At 35.8% G+C, this 17,895-nt stretch overlaps 1 protein-coding gene across 11 annotated transcripts in view; it reads left to right on the top strand.

Annotated features, from left to right (window-relative positions):
* Positions 1-17,750, top strand: part of LOC115212901 (phosphatidylinositol 4-kinase alpha) — a 162,150-nt gene extending 144,400 nt beyond the window's left edge. For 10 of the 11 annotated variants that reach the window (XM_029781704.2, XM_029781703.2, XM_036504208.1 and 7 more), the window contains 7 exons: positions 1,304-1,376; positions 1,613-1,772; positions 3,191-3,295; positions 5,201-5,326; positions 6,193-6,313; positions 8,392-8,551; positions 10,014-17,750. In XM_029781704.2, coding sequence (XP_029637564.1) covers positions 1,304-1,376; positions 1,613-1,772; positions 3,191-3,295; positions 5,201-5,326; positions 6,193-6,313; positions 8,392-8,551; positions 10,014-10,239 — 971 coding nt within the window. In that variant the 3' untranslated portion in view covers positions 10,240-17,750. The remainder of the gene's footprint in view (positions 1-1,303; positions 1,377-1,612; positions 1,773-3,190; positions 3,296-5,200; positions 5,327-6,192; positions 6,314-8,391; positions 8,552-10,013) is intronic. The other variant, XR_004999797.1, reaches the window with a different exon arrangement.
* Positions 17,751-17,895: the final 145 nt, after the last annotated feature.

Raw genomic sequence — 17,895 nt, 5'->3', positions numbered from 1 at the left:
TAACAACATTGCTGGATGTTGGTAGAGAGTTAAGCTAGATCACACTAAGGGCTACACCCCCATGAACACTGGCATGGATACATACATGGGTTTGTCCAGCTAAACCCTTCATTGATCAGCCCTTTACTAACACGAGATGTTGCACTGATGTCCTTCTCTTTATGTGGGACCTTGATGATGGATGTTGTGGCAGTGTTGGGCATTTGAACAAAGGCAGTGTATTTCAAGGGAATGTTACTAAGAAAAGAGTTCAAGTGATCCAAAATGAGGTCGACTTTGCCTTTCATCGTTTCGGGGTTGCTAATGAAATAAGTACCAGTTAAACACTGGGGTCAATGTAATCAACTATCCCCCCCCCAAAATAAATTTTGGCTTTGTACCTGTAGTAGAAAGAATTATCATCATTTAATGTCTGTTGTCCATGCTGGCTTGAGTTGGTTGGTTTCACCAGAGCTGGTAAGATGAGGGGCTGCACCAATCTGATTTGGCAAGGTTTCTATGGCTAGATGCCCTTCCTAACACCAACTACTCTGAGAGTGTAATGGGTGCTTTTTCTGCCATCGGCATGGGTGCCAGTTTTGTGATACCAGTAGCCACCATGACTACAATGGCATAAAACATAAGACGGCAAGATGGCTGAGCCATTAGCTCATTAGGCCAAATGCTTAGCAACCTTTCTTCCGTATTTACGTTCTGAGTTCAAATACTGCCAAAATTGATAAAATGAATTCTAGTCAAGTAAGTCCTGGGGTCAATACAATCAACTTACCCCTCCCCTCAAAAACTGCTGGTCCGGTGCTGAAATTTGAAACCATTATTATTCTTTTCTACTCTGGGCACAAAACCTGAAGTTTTGGGGGAAGGGGCCAACCGATTAGATCGACCCCAGTATGCAACCAGTACTTAATTTATCGACCCTGAAAGGATGAAAGGCAACACTGACCTTGGCGGAATTTGAACACAGAACATAAAGACAGATGAAATACTGCTAAGCATTCTAACATTTCTGCCAGCTTGCCACTTTTGAAACTATTATCATCATCATCATCATTATTGTTGTTGTTTTCATCAGATTTAATGCAAGCTTCTATTATTGCGCCACTTGGTACATCTTCATATTCTAAGGTGTATGCATCATCCTAACCATATTCAGAAGTATATGATTCTGTATGATATGAATGGCAACAGGTTTGCCTGGTAAGCATGTGATGTATGGTTCATTTTTGGTCCAATGGTCACTACTCATCCAAATTTAACAAAGCTAATACTAATATTTTTTATTTTGTTTGTCTCTTACCACCAGGTGTGTACCTCCCTTCTAATCCTGAAGCTGTCGTTGTAGGAATAGATTATCATTCTGGTACACCAATGCAAAGGTAAGACATAATAAATATATTTATTGTTAGACTTTATAAATTTGGTGTCTTCACTAAATCTATAAAATATAGAACTACCAATTCTCTTGCTGTCTGTATGGATATTTTATTTTATTTTTCTAATATTTTCTTGTAAAAGACTTTTCATACCCATTCTAGAGTTATTTAAATTTGTCATATTGATGTAATTATCAGGTAATTAAAAATTTTTTCCAATATTTTCATTTAAATTTTAGTGCAGCAAAAGCACCATTTTTAGCTCGATTCTCTGTCAAAAAATGTGGAGTAAAAGAACTAGAAAATCTCGGCTTGGAAGAATCCTATGGTTCAGAAAATGATGGCATCCCTCAGCATTGGCAAGCTTGTATTTTTAAAGTTGGTGATGATGTACGGCAGGTAAATAATAAATACACTTTTACCAAATGTCATAAACCCTTTCATTACATTACTTTAAAATCTTTATAAATTCTGGTTTTTCAGGTTCTTTTTTTTATAGTTTAACAGGGCTCTGTATCTCAGAAGTGCACAAAATGTAAAATATATATAATTCATGTAAGATAGCTCTTAAAACATTACAAAAATATTTTCTATCAAAAGTATTAGTCACTGTTCGTAGAAGAGGTAGATGTGATAGTCCATAGGGTGCAGCAAAAAATGTCCCAGATTCACTATTCTTGGCCAATGTTTCAACAGTGTATGTAATAAATGTACTCCAGTCCAAACCATGATGGGAGGTGAAAGAAAAGAAACAGTAAAAGATTGGTTTCACATTTTGGCACAAGGCCAGCAAGGTTGGAGTGGGGTGGGGGTAAGTCAATTACATTGACCTCGGTGCTGAGTTGGTACTTACTTTAGCAACCCCCAAAAGGATGAAAGGCAAAGTTTTAACCTCAGTGGAATTTGAACTCAGAACATAAAGACGGATGAAATGTCCCTAAGCATTTTGCCTGCTGTGCTAACAATTCTGCCAAGTTCACCACCTTAAACAGTAAAATAGCTGCACGGACACCGTTATCACCTGCCTTATTTTACTAGACCCACATTCATAGCTGTGTAAAATATGGGGGGGGGGGCTTCACTGTTGCACCTTGTACAGTCTTGACCATTAAGTTACCTTAGTCCAATGGTGAAGAGTCTAAAATGATTGGCAGTGGCTGACAACAGACATCGTCCACTGAAGGTGTATAATCATCTGCCACCCTCTCTTCCACTGGACTTTGAACTTCAGTGTAGCTTTTGGCATCGGAGACAAGAAAGGTTGTTAACATTTGATGAAGATTCTGCTGTGTGAGCCTCTGGAGGAAGTGGTGACTTAATGCCTGTTTTTCAAGTTGACTACAAAGACTTGGCTACACCATGCCAAATATTTAGGTGAGGGGGTGGCACCGGAAGGGGTCTTAGGGAGTAGCACCCCTGCCTTCCTGAGCTAGTTTTCCACCACATTTCTTAAAAATCGTGATAGAGGCCTTGTTTTTGGGACCACTCAGGTCTAGAAACTGAGGTTGGGGGTAAGCAAGGGCATGTTCCCTGTAGAAAATCCAGATCCAAAAAAGCCTCATGATAGCAAAGGAGAATGGGCACCAACCAGCCCAAAGGCTGGGGTGGGCTGCACCTGCCTACCTCAGTTGCTATGACATTGAGGTAGATCTGGCCACCCCTGTTAACGGGGGACAAAGCATGGATTTAAAACACTGGACGATGTAATTTTATCATGTTTCATATGTCTAATATCACAGATATGTCAGTTATATTCTAATGACAAAAAAAACCCTAATTTCTAAAGAACTGAAGACCATCTTAATTCTATGTTTCAGGATATGTTGGCGTTACAAGTGATAACAATGTTCAAGAATATATTTGAATTGGCTGGTCTTGAGCTCTATTTGAAGCCATACAGAGTTGTTGCGACTAATCCTGGGGTAAGTTGGTTTATCCACAAACCTACCACTGCTTCTAATTGGTAAACTGTGAGAAAGGGAAATATTTGCTGGTGATTATACAATGATGTAAGAAATTGACTTCCCCATCATATGGTTTCAGGTTCAGTTCCACTGCATGGCACATTGGGCAAATGTGGCTTTTTCTATAGCCCTGGGCTGACCAAAGCCTTGTTAGTGGATTTCGTAGATGGAAAATAAAAGCTCAACAAGTGAGAGAGAGAGAGTGTGTGTGTGTGTGTATGTGTGTGTTGTTACCATCATACACACTGTGTCCTTATTTCCAGTCTTCCATGAGAATATGTCTGGTCATGGAGAAATATTACATCGCTTGTCAAAAAAAGGTGATTGGCTGTGTGGTAAGTAGCTTGCTAACCAACCACATGGTTCCGGGTTCAGTCCCACTGCGTGGCTTCTTGGGCAAGTGTCCTATGCTATAGCCCCGGGCCGACCAATGCCTTGTGAGTGGATTTGGTAGACGGAAACTGAAAGAAGCCTGTCGTATATATGTATATATATATATATGTATGTATGTGTGTGTCTGTGTTTGTCCCCCTAGCATTGCTTGACAACCGATGCTGGTGTGTTTACGTCCCCGTCACTTAGCGGTTTGGCAAAAAGAGACCGATAGAATAAGTACTGGGCTTACAAAAGAATAAGTCCCGGGGTCGATTTGCTCGACTAAAAGGCGGTGCTCCAGCATGGCTGCTGTCAAATAACTGAAACAAGTAAAGAGTAAAAGAGAGATTGGTGATGGCAACATCATCCAGCCATGGAAAAGCTACCCCAGCAAATTCCGTCCAACCCATGTCAGCATGGAAAAGTGAATGGTAATACGATGACAAGGATATTATTTATGATGATATTTGTGAAGTCGATGACAATGATGATTGCAAATTCTTCTTGAGATTTCTTCCTACATACACGTGTATGTACATATGTTCCTGTGATGATGCCATGTAAAAACCACTCTTGTCAGTGCTACCTAAAAGACACCTGGTACACCCTGTAGAACGGTTGGTGTTAGGAAGAGAATCAAGCTGTAGAAACCATGTCAAAACAGAGAACTGGAGCCTGGGCAGTTCTGCAGCTGGCCAGCTCCTGCCAAACTGTCCAACCCATTCCAGCATGGAAAACGGATATTACATGATGATATGTACGAGGGTGAGTCAAAAAGTAATGGCATTTTGTTTAGGACAGGTATAATTACCAACACAGGAACATGTATCATACATGAAAATGAAGCTGGTCCTCTGTGGATCACATCCCTTCTTCTCAACATAGTCACCGTTTCTCTCAATAGCAATGTTCCACCTTCGAATGAGAGCATGTATCCCTGCCCTGTAAAATTCTGTTGACTGTTCTTTGAGCCACTTCTTCACTACAATTTTCACTTCCTTGTCACTGGACTATCATCAGCACTGGACTATCATCTCTTTGGCCCCATGACAGAGGGTTTGAGAGGCAAACATTATTTCAGTGATGAACAAGTGAAAACTGTAGTGAAGAAGTGGCTGAAAGAACAGTCAACAGAATTTTACAGGACAGGGATACATGCTCTCATCTGAAGGTGGAACATTGCTATTGAGAGAAACGGTGACTATGTTGAGAAATAGGGAAGTGATTCACAGAGGACCAGCTTCATTTTGATGTATAATACATGTTCCTGTGTTGGTAATTATACTTGTCCTAAACAAAATGGCATTACTTTTTGACTCACCCTCATATATGTAAGAAGAAATTTCAAGATTTTGCAATCACCATCATCATCAATATGATTGCGTAATTTCCAGTAAATATCATTTATATAGTTTATAATATAATCATTGTTAGATTAATCCATGACATTGAAACTCTTCTTTTTCTTCTTCCTTTTTTATTCAACAGTGTGGTGTCATTGAGTGTGTTCCCAATGCCAAATCGAGAGACCAAATTGGTCGACAGACTGACATAGATATGTATCAATATTTCATAAATAAATACGGTGATGAAGACACCACAGACTTCCAAGCTGTAAGTATTCTCAGCATTTCTTCTTCTTTCTCTTTATCTCCTTCAGAACTACATAGTAGTATTAATAGCATTAGTAGCTTAACTCCAGGTCATCCCTTTTATCAAAGATATTCCAGGCTTTTTGGTATCACCGATCTGACTGTCCAATGTATCCTTTCTTCCATCAGCATATCATTTAAGGATTGTAAGGCTGCGGCTTCTAGCAAGTCAAGCAATTGCATAGAAACACATTTGGGGGCTCATCTTTCAACAGTTTTTCTTGTGGCTTACAGTCAAATGGCTACGGGATTGTCCCTTATCTTGCAGTACTTTGCAGAGACAATAAAGATATAAATAAAAAATCATTGGAAGATATAAGGAAATCTGTTTTGTTTAGTGCTGGAATTGGTCAGCAAATGTCATCTTGTTCCATGTGCCCCATGGGCCTCACAGGATATATTCTCCAAGAACCTCACTGGAAATGTACCCCAAAAAGCAGTGTCTTGCATTAGATTGAGAGAGAGAGAGAGAGAGAGAGAGAGAGAGAATGAATATGAAGATTGAGAAGGGTGGGTGGATAAATGATAAGAGTGTTAGAGGAGAGTGGCAGATGGTCAGAGATGGAGGTAGGGGTGAGGAAGAAGGCAAAAGAAATAGTTTAGGAAAGACGAGGTGATAAGTGGCAGTACAGGAAGGATGGGGTAGGATGAAATACCTTGTGGTTTTTATTCCATCTTAGTTGCATAGTCCCACTCATTGTTAGGGATGCTATTGAGTGATTGGTCTGTTATAAACTTTTACCTAACAAAGGTATGATGTAAAATTAACGATGTATAAGGTGAAGTAACCTACAAGGTCTTCAAAATGTTGTTGTTTGTCTCTTTTAGGCAAGGCGTAACTTCATTGTGAGCATGGCTGCTTACAGTGTAATCAGCTACATTTTACAAATCAAAGACCGACACAATGGAAACATAATGTTAGATGGTGATGGCCATATTGTTCATATTGGTAAGTAAATCTATTTAAAATATCTTTGGTTTCATATGGGCATGTCCACTTGAAGTAGATTGTCTTTAACCCTTTTGATACCAACCCGGCCAAAACCGCCTCTGGCTCTGTTGTACAAATGTCTTGTTTTCTTAAGCATTGAATTAAAATCTTCCACCAAACCTTAGTCAAAAATTATGTTCCCAACACTAGCTGAATGATAACTAAGTTCTTTTATTAAATTCTTTGTTATATTTAAAATTAATTGAAAGAAACACAGAGCATCTCAACAGAAATACGGTAACGAAAGGGTTAATACTCCACTGAAGAGATACGAATGACTTTAGAAATGCATGAACATCACAACTTCCCATATTTCTCTTCTACCTTATAAATTTGAAGCTTTGTTCTAAGAAACCGACAGCGTGGAAGAGTCATAAATGGTGCTAAGTCAGTGGTAAACCATTGGTGTACTTAGACCACATCTTGTTTCTAATGCCAAATTGAAATGGTTGATACTTCTTGGGAAATGTATGAAAGTCACAACATAACACTTTCCTTTCCTCATAAGTTTTAGATCTTGAACCTAGTAAAAATGATATAATTTTCAAAATATTTAATACGAAATCGTAAGATACATTATGCCAACCCCCTTACCCCGACTGGTTCCTGTGCCAGTGGCATGTAAAAGGCATCCACTACACACTTGGAGTGGTTAGTGTTAGGAAGGGCATCCAGCTGTAGAAACATTGCCAGATCAGACTGGTGCCTGGTTTGGCCTCCTAGCTTTCCAGACTCCAGTCGAACCATCCAACCCATGCCAGCATGGAAAAGACATTAAATAATGATGATGATGAAGATGACATCTATTATTGTTTTATTTGTTAGTGACATATTCCTTTATATGTTGATATCTTGCTGACTCTGGTCTTTCAGCTGTAGCCATCATGAGCTGTTTGTTAGGGATCAGGGAGCTGTGAAGAATAAAAAGTGGGCAGACAAATTGCCACATTTAATGAAATTAATGATTGGTTTTAAACATTTTAAAGGCGCAGGAGTGGCTGTGTGGTAAGTAGCTTGTTTACGAACCACATGGTTCCGGGTTCAGTCCCACTGCGTGGCACCTTGGGCAAGTGTCTTCTACTATAGCCTCGGGCCGACCAAAGTCTTGTGAGTGGATTTGGTAGACAGAAACTGAAAGAAGCCCGTCGTATATATGTATATATATATATATATATATATATATATATATATATATATATATATATACATATATGTGCGTGTATGTTTGTATGTCTTGACAACCGATGCTGGTGTGTATATGTCCCCGTCACTTAGTGGTTCAGCAAAAGAGACCGATAGAATAAGTACTGTTCTTACAAAGAATAAGTCCCGAGTTGCTCGATTAAAGGCGGTGCTCCAGCATGGCCGCAGTCAAATGACTGAAACAAGTAAAAGATAAAAGATAAAAAAAGATAAAGAATTATGTACATTATTTACATTTGACGGATATTTGTCCTCATCTTGTTTGTTGATAACACAACGTTTCGGCTGATATACCCGCCAGCCTTCATCAGGTGTCTTGGGCCAATTTTGAACCTGGGTTCTCATTCCTAAGGTATTTTTCGATATTGTTGTTATTATTATTATTATTATTATTATTATTATTCAGGTCACTGCCTGGAATCGAACTCAGAATCACTATGCCCATGGGCATAGTGGTTAAGAGCGTGGGCTACTACCCCCAAGATTTTGAGTTCCATTCCAGACAGTGACCTGAATAATAATAATAATAACATTGAAAAATACCTTAGGAATGAGAACCCAGATTCAAAATTTCCCCAAGACACCTGATGAAGGCAGGAGGATATATCAGCTGAAATGGGGGGAAAATTCCACTTATTTTTTTCCTCTTGTGGTGTTATGGGTCAATTAATGACCCATTGATCCAGGAACTAAAGATATGAATATCAGTAATGCAGTAGGGTATATTTAATCAACCATACACCTGCTCCTACAAAACTGTGGCCTAGACAATCCCAATTTCCCCACATCTGTCTTTATGCTGACAAAATGTTTCCTCATCAATTTTATTTCAGATTTTGGGTTTATGTTTGAGAGTTCACCAGGAGGAAATTTAGGCTGGGAACCAGACATTAAACTAACAGATGAAATGGTGATGATAATGGGTGGTAAAATGGAAGCTCCACCATTCCAGTGGTTCTTAGAGCTCTGTGTTCAAGGTTTCTTGGCCATCAGGTACGTACATTCTTGTTTATCAAACAGCAACACTTTTGTATATACAAAGTGCTGTGAATAAACTGTTGTCTATATTACGCAGAAATGAATGTAACACTGACATCTCATTTTAACAGCTATTTTTACTAAAATTACATAAAAATATCTTGAAATAATAAAGAGTAAATTTATTCAATAAAATCGCCATTGGCTTCAACCATGGCCTCCAGACAATTTCAGAACCTCCTGCAACTCTTTGGAATGGTCTCCTTGTTTAAGTTGGTGAATTCTGCCATAATCCTTGCCTTCAGTTCTTCTTTGGTGTTATAAGGGACATTTGTTGGTCTCTCACTCAACTGCACCCCACACATAATAATCAAGGGGGTTGCAGTCTGGGGAGTTAGGTGGCCAGATGTTAGGGGATGATGTGGTTGCAGAAATTGTCTGACAGCCATGACTGGGTTCTCCTGCTTGTATGACATGGTGCAGAGTCCTATTGCCAGACATAGGGTCTTCTAGCAGCCACCCTTTTGACCCAAGGCAACACTACCTCCGCCAGGCATTTGATGTAGGCCTCTATGTTGAGGCTGCCGCTGTGTGGGAAGATGAATGGAGGCATAATGTCTCCATCACTACTCATCGCTGCAAAGACCTTTGTAATCACCATTAGACTTGTCCAACTCTTTCTGAATCCTCTGCACTGTTCCCAGATTCATAACCAAATACTCTGAAATGTATTGAAGCTTCCAGCAAGAATACCAAGCAGTACAGCATGTCGTTTCCAAATTTCTGGCAGAGTGAATTGCGTCATGGTGCTGTTTTTCTCACAAACGGTGCCCAACTGACCCTGCTATACTGTGTAGTCAATAAAATCAAAGACAAACGTGCATGCGCAAAATTAAAAATTATAAAATGGTGACAATATACCCATTGCACCCTGTATATATACTAGTACATTTTGCATATAATTCACTTTTTGTGTTCAGCAGCTGTTTCGTTTAGATAAACAGCATTAAATATATAATTACATAATTGGGCAGTGTGGAAGATGCTTGTAAGTCATTCAAGAACACACAAAAACTGTTAAGTTTCACTTCAACATTTAGATTTCATTTGTATCAAAATATTTTCTTTGCTTTGAAACTGCGACCTTTTTCACTGACAAAACTTTGTGCTGCATCATGACGGTTTGTCAGTGGACAGGTCATGGTTTCAAAGGGACGAAAATATTTTGACACAAATGAAATTTAAATGTTGATGTGAAACTAACAGTTTTTGTGTGTTCTTGAATGACTTACAAACATCTTCCATGCTGCAATTGGTTTTGTTTTAGCACACGATCTCAGATCAAGTCACTTGCTATGCAAGTACATCTTCATAAATACATAATTGTGATACTGAATTAATTTAAAAAACTGTGTTTACCTAAATCATATAGTATAATAATCTTAATATATCTGGATTTTTTGTTTACATTTAACAGACCTTATCAAGAAGCTGTGGTATCTCTTGTATCACTGATGCTTGACACTGGACTACCATGTTTCCGTGGACAAACTATCAAACTCCTGCGCAGCCGCTTTGCTCCCCAAGCCAATGAACGAGATGCAGCAAATTTCATACTGAAAATCATTCGTGACTGTTACCTAAATTGGCGAGGCAAAACCTACGACATGCTACAGTATTATCAAAATAAGATCCCTTACTGAACGACTCAGTCTGCATTTTCTTGCACATTCATATTCTCTGTACATCTTTACACTGTATCTGTGCAGTGTTTCTGTTGTGGACTGGAGGAAAAGCTACAAGTTAGACACGTTGGCCTGTCTGTTGGTCCTGAAACATTACAACAACACAACACTGATACCTTCATGTCATCGTGGTCTGTGATAGTTAAAGCTGTTCTCTTGATTGTTGTAGCAGCTTCTTTCAAACAATCAACTAGTGTGTAAGAGACATATCACAAACTCACACATACGCACGTGCAAATGATCACACACACACATTACATATGAAACATGCATACATTTCCACCACTAGTTTTAAACATAAAATAAATTACCCTGATATACAGAAATAAAAAAAAAAATATTGGAGACCTCCTCTTTTAAGAGTAGACGTAGTCAGCAGTTGATACATATATACATATATGTATGTATGTATGTATATAGTTTTTCAAGCTTTATTATTAGCTGGGCAGATGATAGCTGCTAAGTTGGTGAGAGAAAAGTTGCAGGTCTCCAACAATCGGGAACTATTATTTTTTATTTTTTTAAGCTGAAATTGTTATTTGAATGAAAGTTGTTGCATTGAGTGACCAAATTTGATCTGTTAGAATTTGGTTACTGAATATATTTCCTGGATTAAATCTTATCCACATGATAGGAAATCAACATTATTGTTTTGAAATATTTTCTAATATTTCTAAATATTTTCTCTGTTGGTGCGTGCATTGTTCTTGTTATGATGCCAGTTGTTATGATACTCTAATCAGAGATTGGTGGTGGCATCGTTGTACAACAGTTTCAAGGCCAGTATGTATATTCCTGTTGTATATTTGTGAATAGCTACACTACATCATCATCATTCATTTCTTTTAGCGTCCACTTTTCCATGCTAGCATGGGTTGGACAGTTTATTGAGGCAGATTTTTCTGTGACCAGATGCCTTTCCTGTCACCAACCATCACCTGTTTCCAAGCAAGGTGATATATTTGACCAGATGAGTTCTCGCAGAATATTGGAAATGAATGACACTGCTTGTATGACAGTGACCCTCATTTACAACAATACTGTGATGTCAAGAGGAGACACACACACATAGATATACATGTAGTATGTATATATATATATATTATATATATATATATATATATATATATATACACACACACATGCATGTATGTGTGTGTGTGTGTGTGTCTATTCAGTGACTGGGAATGTCAGTCATCCTATTATGGGTCAATGTTTTTCTTATGGACAGAAGACTACAGTTGCAGGCCCTCACACATCTAAACAAATCCCTTGTCAAATAAAACAAATCATTTTACAATCATGTAAAAGTTGGAAGCAATTCTGACATTTTATCAGACACCTCAAACAAAATACGGTGTGAATTGATAGGAGTGATTTTGTTTGCTTCTTCAGATTCAGTCCCATTTCAGTCCCATCTGAAAGTAGACTGGTGTGTCACCTGTGGAACTGCACTTAGAATTAGGAGAGAAGAAAAGAGAATGAGGCCTACAGTGACAATAACTTCAGTTGCTAGTCTCATTTTTCTAAAAAGAATGCAAATAAAAACTTTTTTTTTCCCCCAGAACATCTTGACCATAACTCCCACAAAATTTATTTACAAACATTCCTGTTTAGCTGAATTCTTTTTCTTTCAATTTTGTCTTTTTTCTTTTAATGAATCTGATTTTGACTGTTTTCTAGCGCAATCTTTCAAACCAGAAACATTTCACTGTTTTAATGTTTGAGAAGAACTTTCTATCATTCACATTACCAATTACCTCTTTCGCTTTGGAGCAAATTCCAAATGGTTTCTTTTATATATTTGTTTATTGTTTAGATACAATTCTGTTTTTGTTTTTCACAATATTTCACTTGTTTTCAGAAATAACTCCATGACATTTTATTTTCTCCATTTTGTCTCTCAGAAATACCTGTCTAGTCTCTTGATGGGACCATGATTTCCAGTTATACAGAGAAACAAGATTCAAAATTATTTAATTTGATTAATTTATTCGTCATCAATCAATATGTGGAGTAACTAAGTTTATTCCAAAGTTGGTATTCATCAGATACATTTCTAGAAAGTCTTTCACATTTTACTTCTCACTTGTTCTGGCAAGAAATCTTTTGGGTTAAATGTCTGTATATTACTTTCTCCTCAATAATAGTTACGTCTCTGAAAAAATGATTTTCACCAACTTTGTCTTACAGCTGTATAGAGTGAAGACAGGTTGTGTGTTATACTCGTATCAGTCTCAAGTAAAATTTTCATCAATATTCTACTTGTATATTCGTCTTCCAATTTTAACAATTTCGAAACATGTAATTTAACATGATTTTTTTTTTTTAAAGATAAATCCAATTTGTGTTGAATATTTGATCTGTCTCCTTAGAATTGTCACATATTTTTAGTGCTGTAACTTCATGGTCTTTATTTCAGATCTTTCCCTTCTCTTATTATAAAGACTAAATTTGAAATTAAATATTTATCTTACCTGTATGATTCCAAGGAATTTAGACTTTAAGGCTAAAATCTGGTATGATTATTTTCCAGTCAGAAACTTGGTGAATGTTTTCATTTAAAACAAAAACAATCAAGTCTTATTACATTTTTTTTTGTTAATATTTTCATGTTATTTGTGACTTTTCAAAAATGATTGCTTCACCTATTAATTTAGTCCTGCAGGTGATACAGCTTTAATTCTCCAGTAGAATTTTAAAACTCATTTTATTATTTAGTAGTTGAAAATTTATTCTTATGACTGATCTTGGGGTTAGCAAAATGGTTGTCAAGTCCTTATAAACACAGTACTTCTTGTAATCCATCTTTTTCCATCTTAGACATCATATAATGAACTCATTTCCTTTCATTTGTTGATTATATTTTTTAAGAAAAATCATTGACTAATGATTAGTTTAGAATACCATTTTGTTAAATTTCCTGAATCAGATTCTATGAAACAATGTTGTTGAATCACTAGAAACAGAACTGTTTGGTCACAAAGTGTCAAGTGTAAAGGATGCTTAGTGTTTAAAGAGCAAAGTCTATTCAATATGATTTATTCATAAAACTGTTTTACTTTCTTCCTTTAAATTTTCTCCCATCTCATAGTCATTGACTTTATTTTTGACAAATTAAAAGAACTGAAAATAAAGTATGCATTTCTTTATGCAATGACATTTTAATTGCAAACATGACAGAATATATTTCTAAATAGATGTACATCAGGTGACAGAGATAAGCTATTTTATTTTGTGCTGATTTTAAACTGTGACAAAAGTCTGCTATTAATACTTGTCTTTTTCCGTCATTCTTTGCACTCAGCAGTCTTTCTTCTGTATGAAATGATCCAACAATGATCTCACTTCACTTTATATTATTTTTTGCTTCTTTAAACCCTTTCGTTACCAACCCGGCTGAAACCACCTCTGGCTCTGTCGTACAAATGTCTTGTTTTCATAAGTTTTGCATTAAAATCTGCCCCCAAAGCTTAGCCACGATTTATGTTCCTAACACTAGCTGAATGATAACTAAGTTATTTTACTAAATTCTTTGTTATATTTAAAATTAATTGAAAGAAACACAGAGCATCTCAAAATAAATACAGTAATGAAAATAAGTAATATATTTTTAATACAGAATTAATTTTCAGTGTCTAACTGGACAAGTATCTTGGTATACATATCTTATTATGTTGGCTTTGTTTAACTAACATACCTGAACAGCAACAGGTCCTTGTTTACCATTTTTATACCATTTTAACTACTTGCCTCTAAAACTGTAATTATGTAAATTAGCTTATTAAAATTAACTCTCAAAGCTAACATAAATTAACATCTTTGACAAACATGGCTCTGTAGTTACGTTTGCTTCTTCCCAACCACGTAGTTTTGAGTTCAGTCCTGCTGGAGCACCTTGGGTAAGAGTATCTTCTTCTATAACTCTGAGCTGACCAATTCCTTGTTAGTGGATTTGGTTGAGAGAAACTGAAAGAAGCCCAGTGTGTGTGTGTGTGTGTGTGTGTGTCTTGACATTGCATGAGATTTGTTAATGCGTATCGGTCATAGAAGCAGTGTCATTCATTCCTGGTATTCTGTGTGGATATGTCTGGCTGTGGGGAAATATTCCCTTGCTTGGAAACAAGTGAGGGTTGGTGACAGGGAGGGCATCCACTTGTAGAAAATCTGCTTCATTAAACTCCTAAACACAGTCTGGTCATGCTAGCATGGAAACGACAACAATATATACATACGTACATATAAAATCATTATCATTTAACACACAATTCTACATTTTTGCATGGGTCATCGTGGAATTCATTGTGGCAAATTTTTTTATGGCCTTTCTTGTTGCTATTGCTGACTTGTTTCCAAATAAGGTAATATTTCCCCATAGCCAGACATTTTTTTTCAGAAAACTGGTAATGAATGGTACTGCTTGTATGACAGTGACACTCATTTACAACCACTATGTGATGTCAAGTCAAGGAGATATAAACACACAAAACAGGTTTCTTTCAGTTTCTGTCTTCCAAATCCACTCGTAAGGTGTTCATTAATCTGTGGCTCTAGTAGAAGACACTTGCTCAAGGTACCACCTAGTGGGATCGAACCTAAGACTACATGGTTGGAAGCAAACTTCTTAGTCATACATCTATGCTTGCACTTACGTCTTGTGTTTAATGTTAATGTCTCTTTTCTGTCTCTTCTAGTAGAGAATTCAACCTCAATTTGGTAAACCATCAAAGTAAACATTAATTACTACTTAATTAGTTCAGCACATCGTTATTGTTTGTTCTCATTTGCTCTAATGTAAGGTGAATAAGGTCAAAGACGGAGAACTAGGCGTTAGTGTAAGCCTAAAGATGGTAAGCCATCAAATTGAAAACCGTTCAATAGGCTAATTACTAATTTCTTCCAATCAGTCTGTGTCACCTTACCTCAAACACTTATACAAATTTCTGCTACTAAAACATTAGTAACAAACCCTCAGTAATGAATGAATTAATGTACATAAATTAATCAACTAAAATATGTCGAATGAAATGACCAAGTAATTAGCCATCACATGAAGTTTCCAGTGTGTGTTGTTAGCATCATCTTTGTACATTAGAAGACTTGAAATGTTGTACAATTGTCACTTTTAAAATTTCACACATGGAAATTTAATAAAAATTATTTAAAATATTTTAAATACTATTTTCTTCATTCAGTTAGAATTGTTTTCATATTTAACAATTGCTCAACAATGTTTAATAAAGATCTCATCCTTTATGAATGACCAATTCTGTAAAGATTGTAATATAGGCCGTTGAAGTTACTCCACCCCCTACCCCAATATATTACTGTTAATTAGTGTAGTGATTCCAAGGTGGTGAAATGTAATCTTAACCTTAAGATTTGAACTCAGAACAATAAGGTAACCAACTAGTTATGTTACTTTCTTACCTGTTGCTTCAACCACTTGTGTTTTCACTAATGTAATATTAATTCACTTGTTCGGGACATCTTAGAAACTTTTTTCTTATAGAAAACTCAAATTCTGTTCAACATTTTGACATTGGGACTGGAAGGAGAACCATTCATTAAATATTTGTATTTCATGAAGATACTCAATGGAATGGTTAAATCAGACAACCTTCTTAAAAAAACACATTCTCTGGGATATTAAAATATCTAAATCTTACATTGATGTGAACCCTAATAATTTTGAGTTTATAGACTATTTAAATATCACAAGTTTTAAGCATAGCTACCTTGTAACAATAAGTGCTAAATGGGCAAGACAATTGATTAATATTTAACAGTATAGAAGTATCTTACTAATTAAATATTTAATTAGAAACTGGTTTCTTTATTTCATTATTTCTGGTGTTGGACTGGTAGAAGCAGTAGAGTGTCAGACAAAATGCTTATATTTGTGTCTGAATCATTTTTACATTCTAAGTTCAAATCATGCCAGAGTTGACTTTACCTTTCATCGTCCAGGGTTGATAAAATAAGTACCGGTGAAGGAGAGGAGTTACTTTTATAATTCTTCCTTACAATTCAAGGTCTTATCCATCCAGTTACATGAGAAACCAATATTTCTATGGCTCTGTACATCTGCACATGCAATGGATTTGTAGAATTATTTTTATTACTTTTCAAGGTTTCTCTGATCTATAATCATGAAGTGAAATATTTACAAAGATAAATTACCAAATCAAAATTAATTTTCTGTCATATCCTAGTTGTGTGGCTTCTATCGTAGGATTGTTTAACTAAGGCCTGCTGGAAGTAAATTCTAGGGTTTTATACTATTATAAAAATTTGCTTAAAGATAGAATACATACGTAACTGCTATAGACCTTTGAACAATCTTTATTTCATTATTTCTGGTGTTGGACTGGTAGAAGCAGTAGAGTGTCAGACAAAATGCTTATATTTGTCTCTGAATCCATTTTACATTCTAAGTTCAAATCATGCCAGAGATGACTTTACCTTTCATCGTCCAGGATTGATAAAATAAGTACCGGTGAAGGAGATCATTAATTATTTTATGATTACAACTGTTTTTTAAAAATAATTTACTACTAAGATTTTCAATAAGAAATTATATTAGATTTTATAAATCATGAATTTGAGACTGAAAACACCAACAGGCCCATGGATGAGACTCAAATAACATCTGTTTATTGCTAAGTGAGTGTATTATTGATTTCAATATAGAGACGCTCTTACAATTTCGTCTTTCTCAAATGAGCTGTTTAACCCTTTTGTTAGCAAACTTCTGCTGAAATACATTATAAATTAACATGTTTTGATGGTAGGTTTTTTTTTTATTATTTAGATTACTTTAAAAACAGAAGTTTTTGTCATAGGATCAAAGGCAGGTTGGTACACAAAGTGGGAAAAAAAAAAAAAAAAATGTAATTTTTTTTCCTATTATTTCTATGTCCCAAAGATAATTGAACAGTTATTTACTTAGCCTAGCAAACTGAGATATAATGAAATGTAAAATTCTTGTAGGTTTATGTTCAACATAGAAAGTGTTCCATGAATCAAATTATGAACTGAATTGACCAATAATAAAATTATTTATTCAAATCCTAGAGATGCAGTTTGATTCCCACCAGCAGACCTGTAGCCTTTTTTTTTTCTTTGTCTCAAATTGGTGCTTATAATAGTTTTTCTTTTTTTTTTTATATATTTTTAAAGATCTTCTCCATCCTTCCTTCCACACTTCTGTTGTTTCAACATTATTTACAAGTGGTTGATTTTCACCATAAACTAATCTTAGAATAACTGATTGCCTTCAGGAATGTAATGTTAGTTCTTCTGTCTCACTGACAACATGAGAAAATTATTGCTTATTGTTTTAAGGCATCGTTATCAAGACCTGACAATTGTTGACATGTTACAGAATGTGAAATATCTTAAGGCCTACATTTTGTGACTAAATAAAAAAAAAATTTAAAAAACGCTTGAAAAAATTGAAAAACAAACTTTCTCATTTGAGATTTTGATTTCTTATTAATATCAAATGAATTTTTTTTTTTTTTTCTGTTTCGTTTTGTCTTTTATTTTATATTCAGCAATATACTACAGTCGTTTGGTTATAAAAAAAAACTTTATAACGATAACCAATGT

Source organism: Octopus sinensis, linkage group LG6 (genome assembly GCF_006345805.1).
Source record: "Octopus sinensis linkage group LG6, ASM634580v1, whole genome shotgun sequence".
NCBI lineage: Eukaryota > Metazoa > Mollusca > Cephalopoda > Octopoda > Octopodidae > Octopus > Octopus sinensis.
The sequence above is the reverse complement of the archived record's forward strand: the minus strand, read 5'-3'. Positions and strand labels throughout refer to the sequence as shown.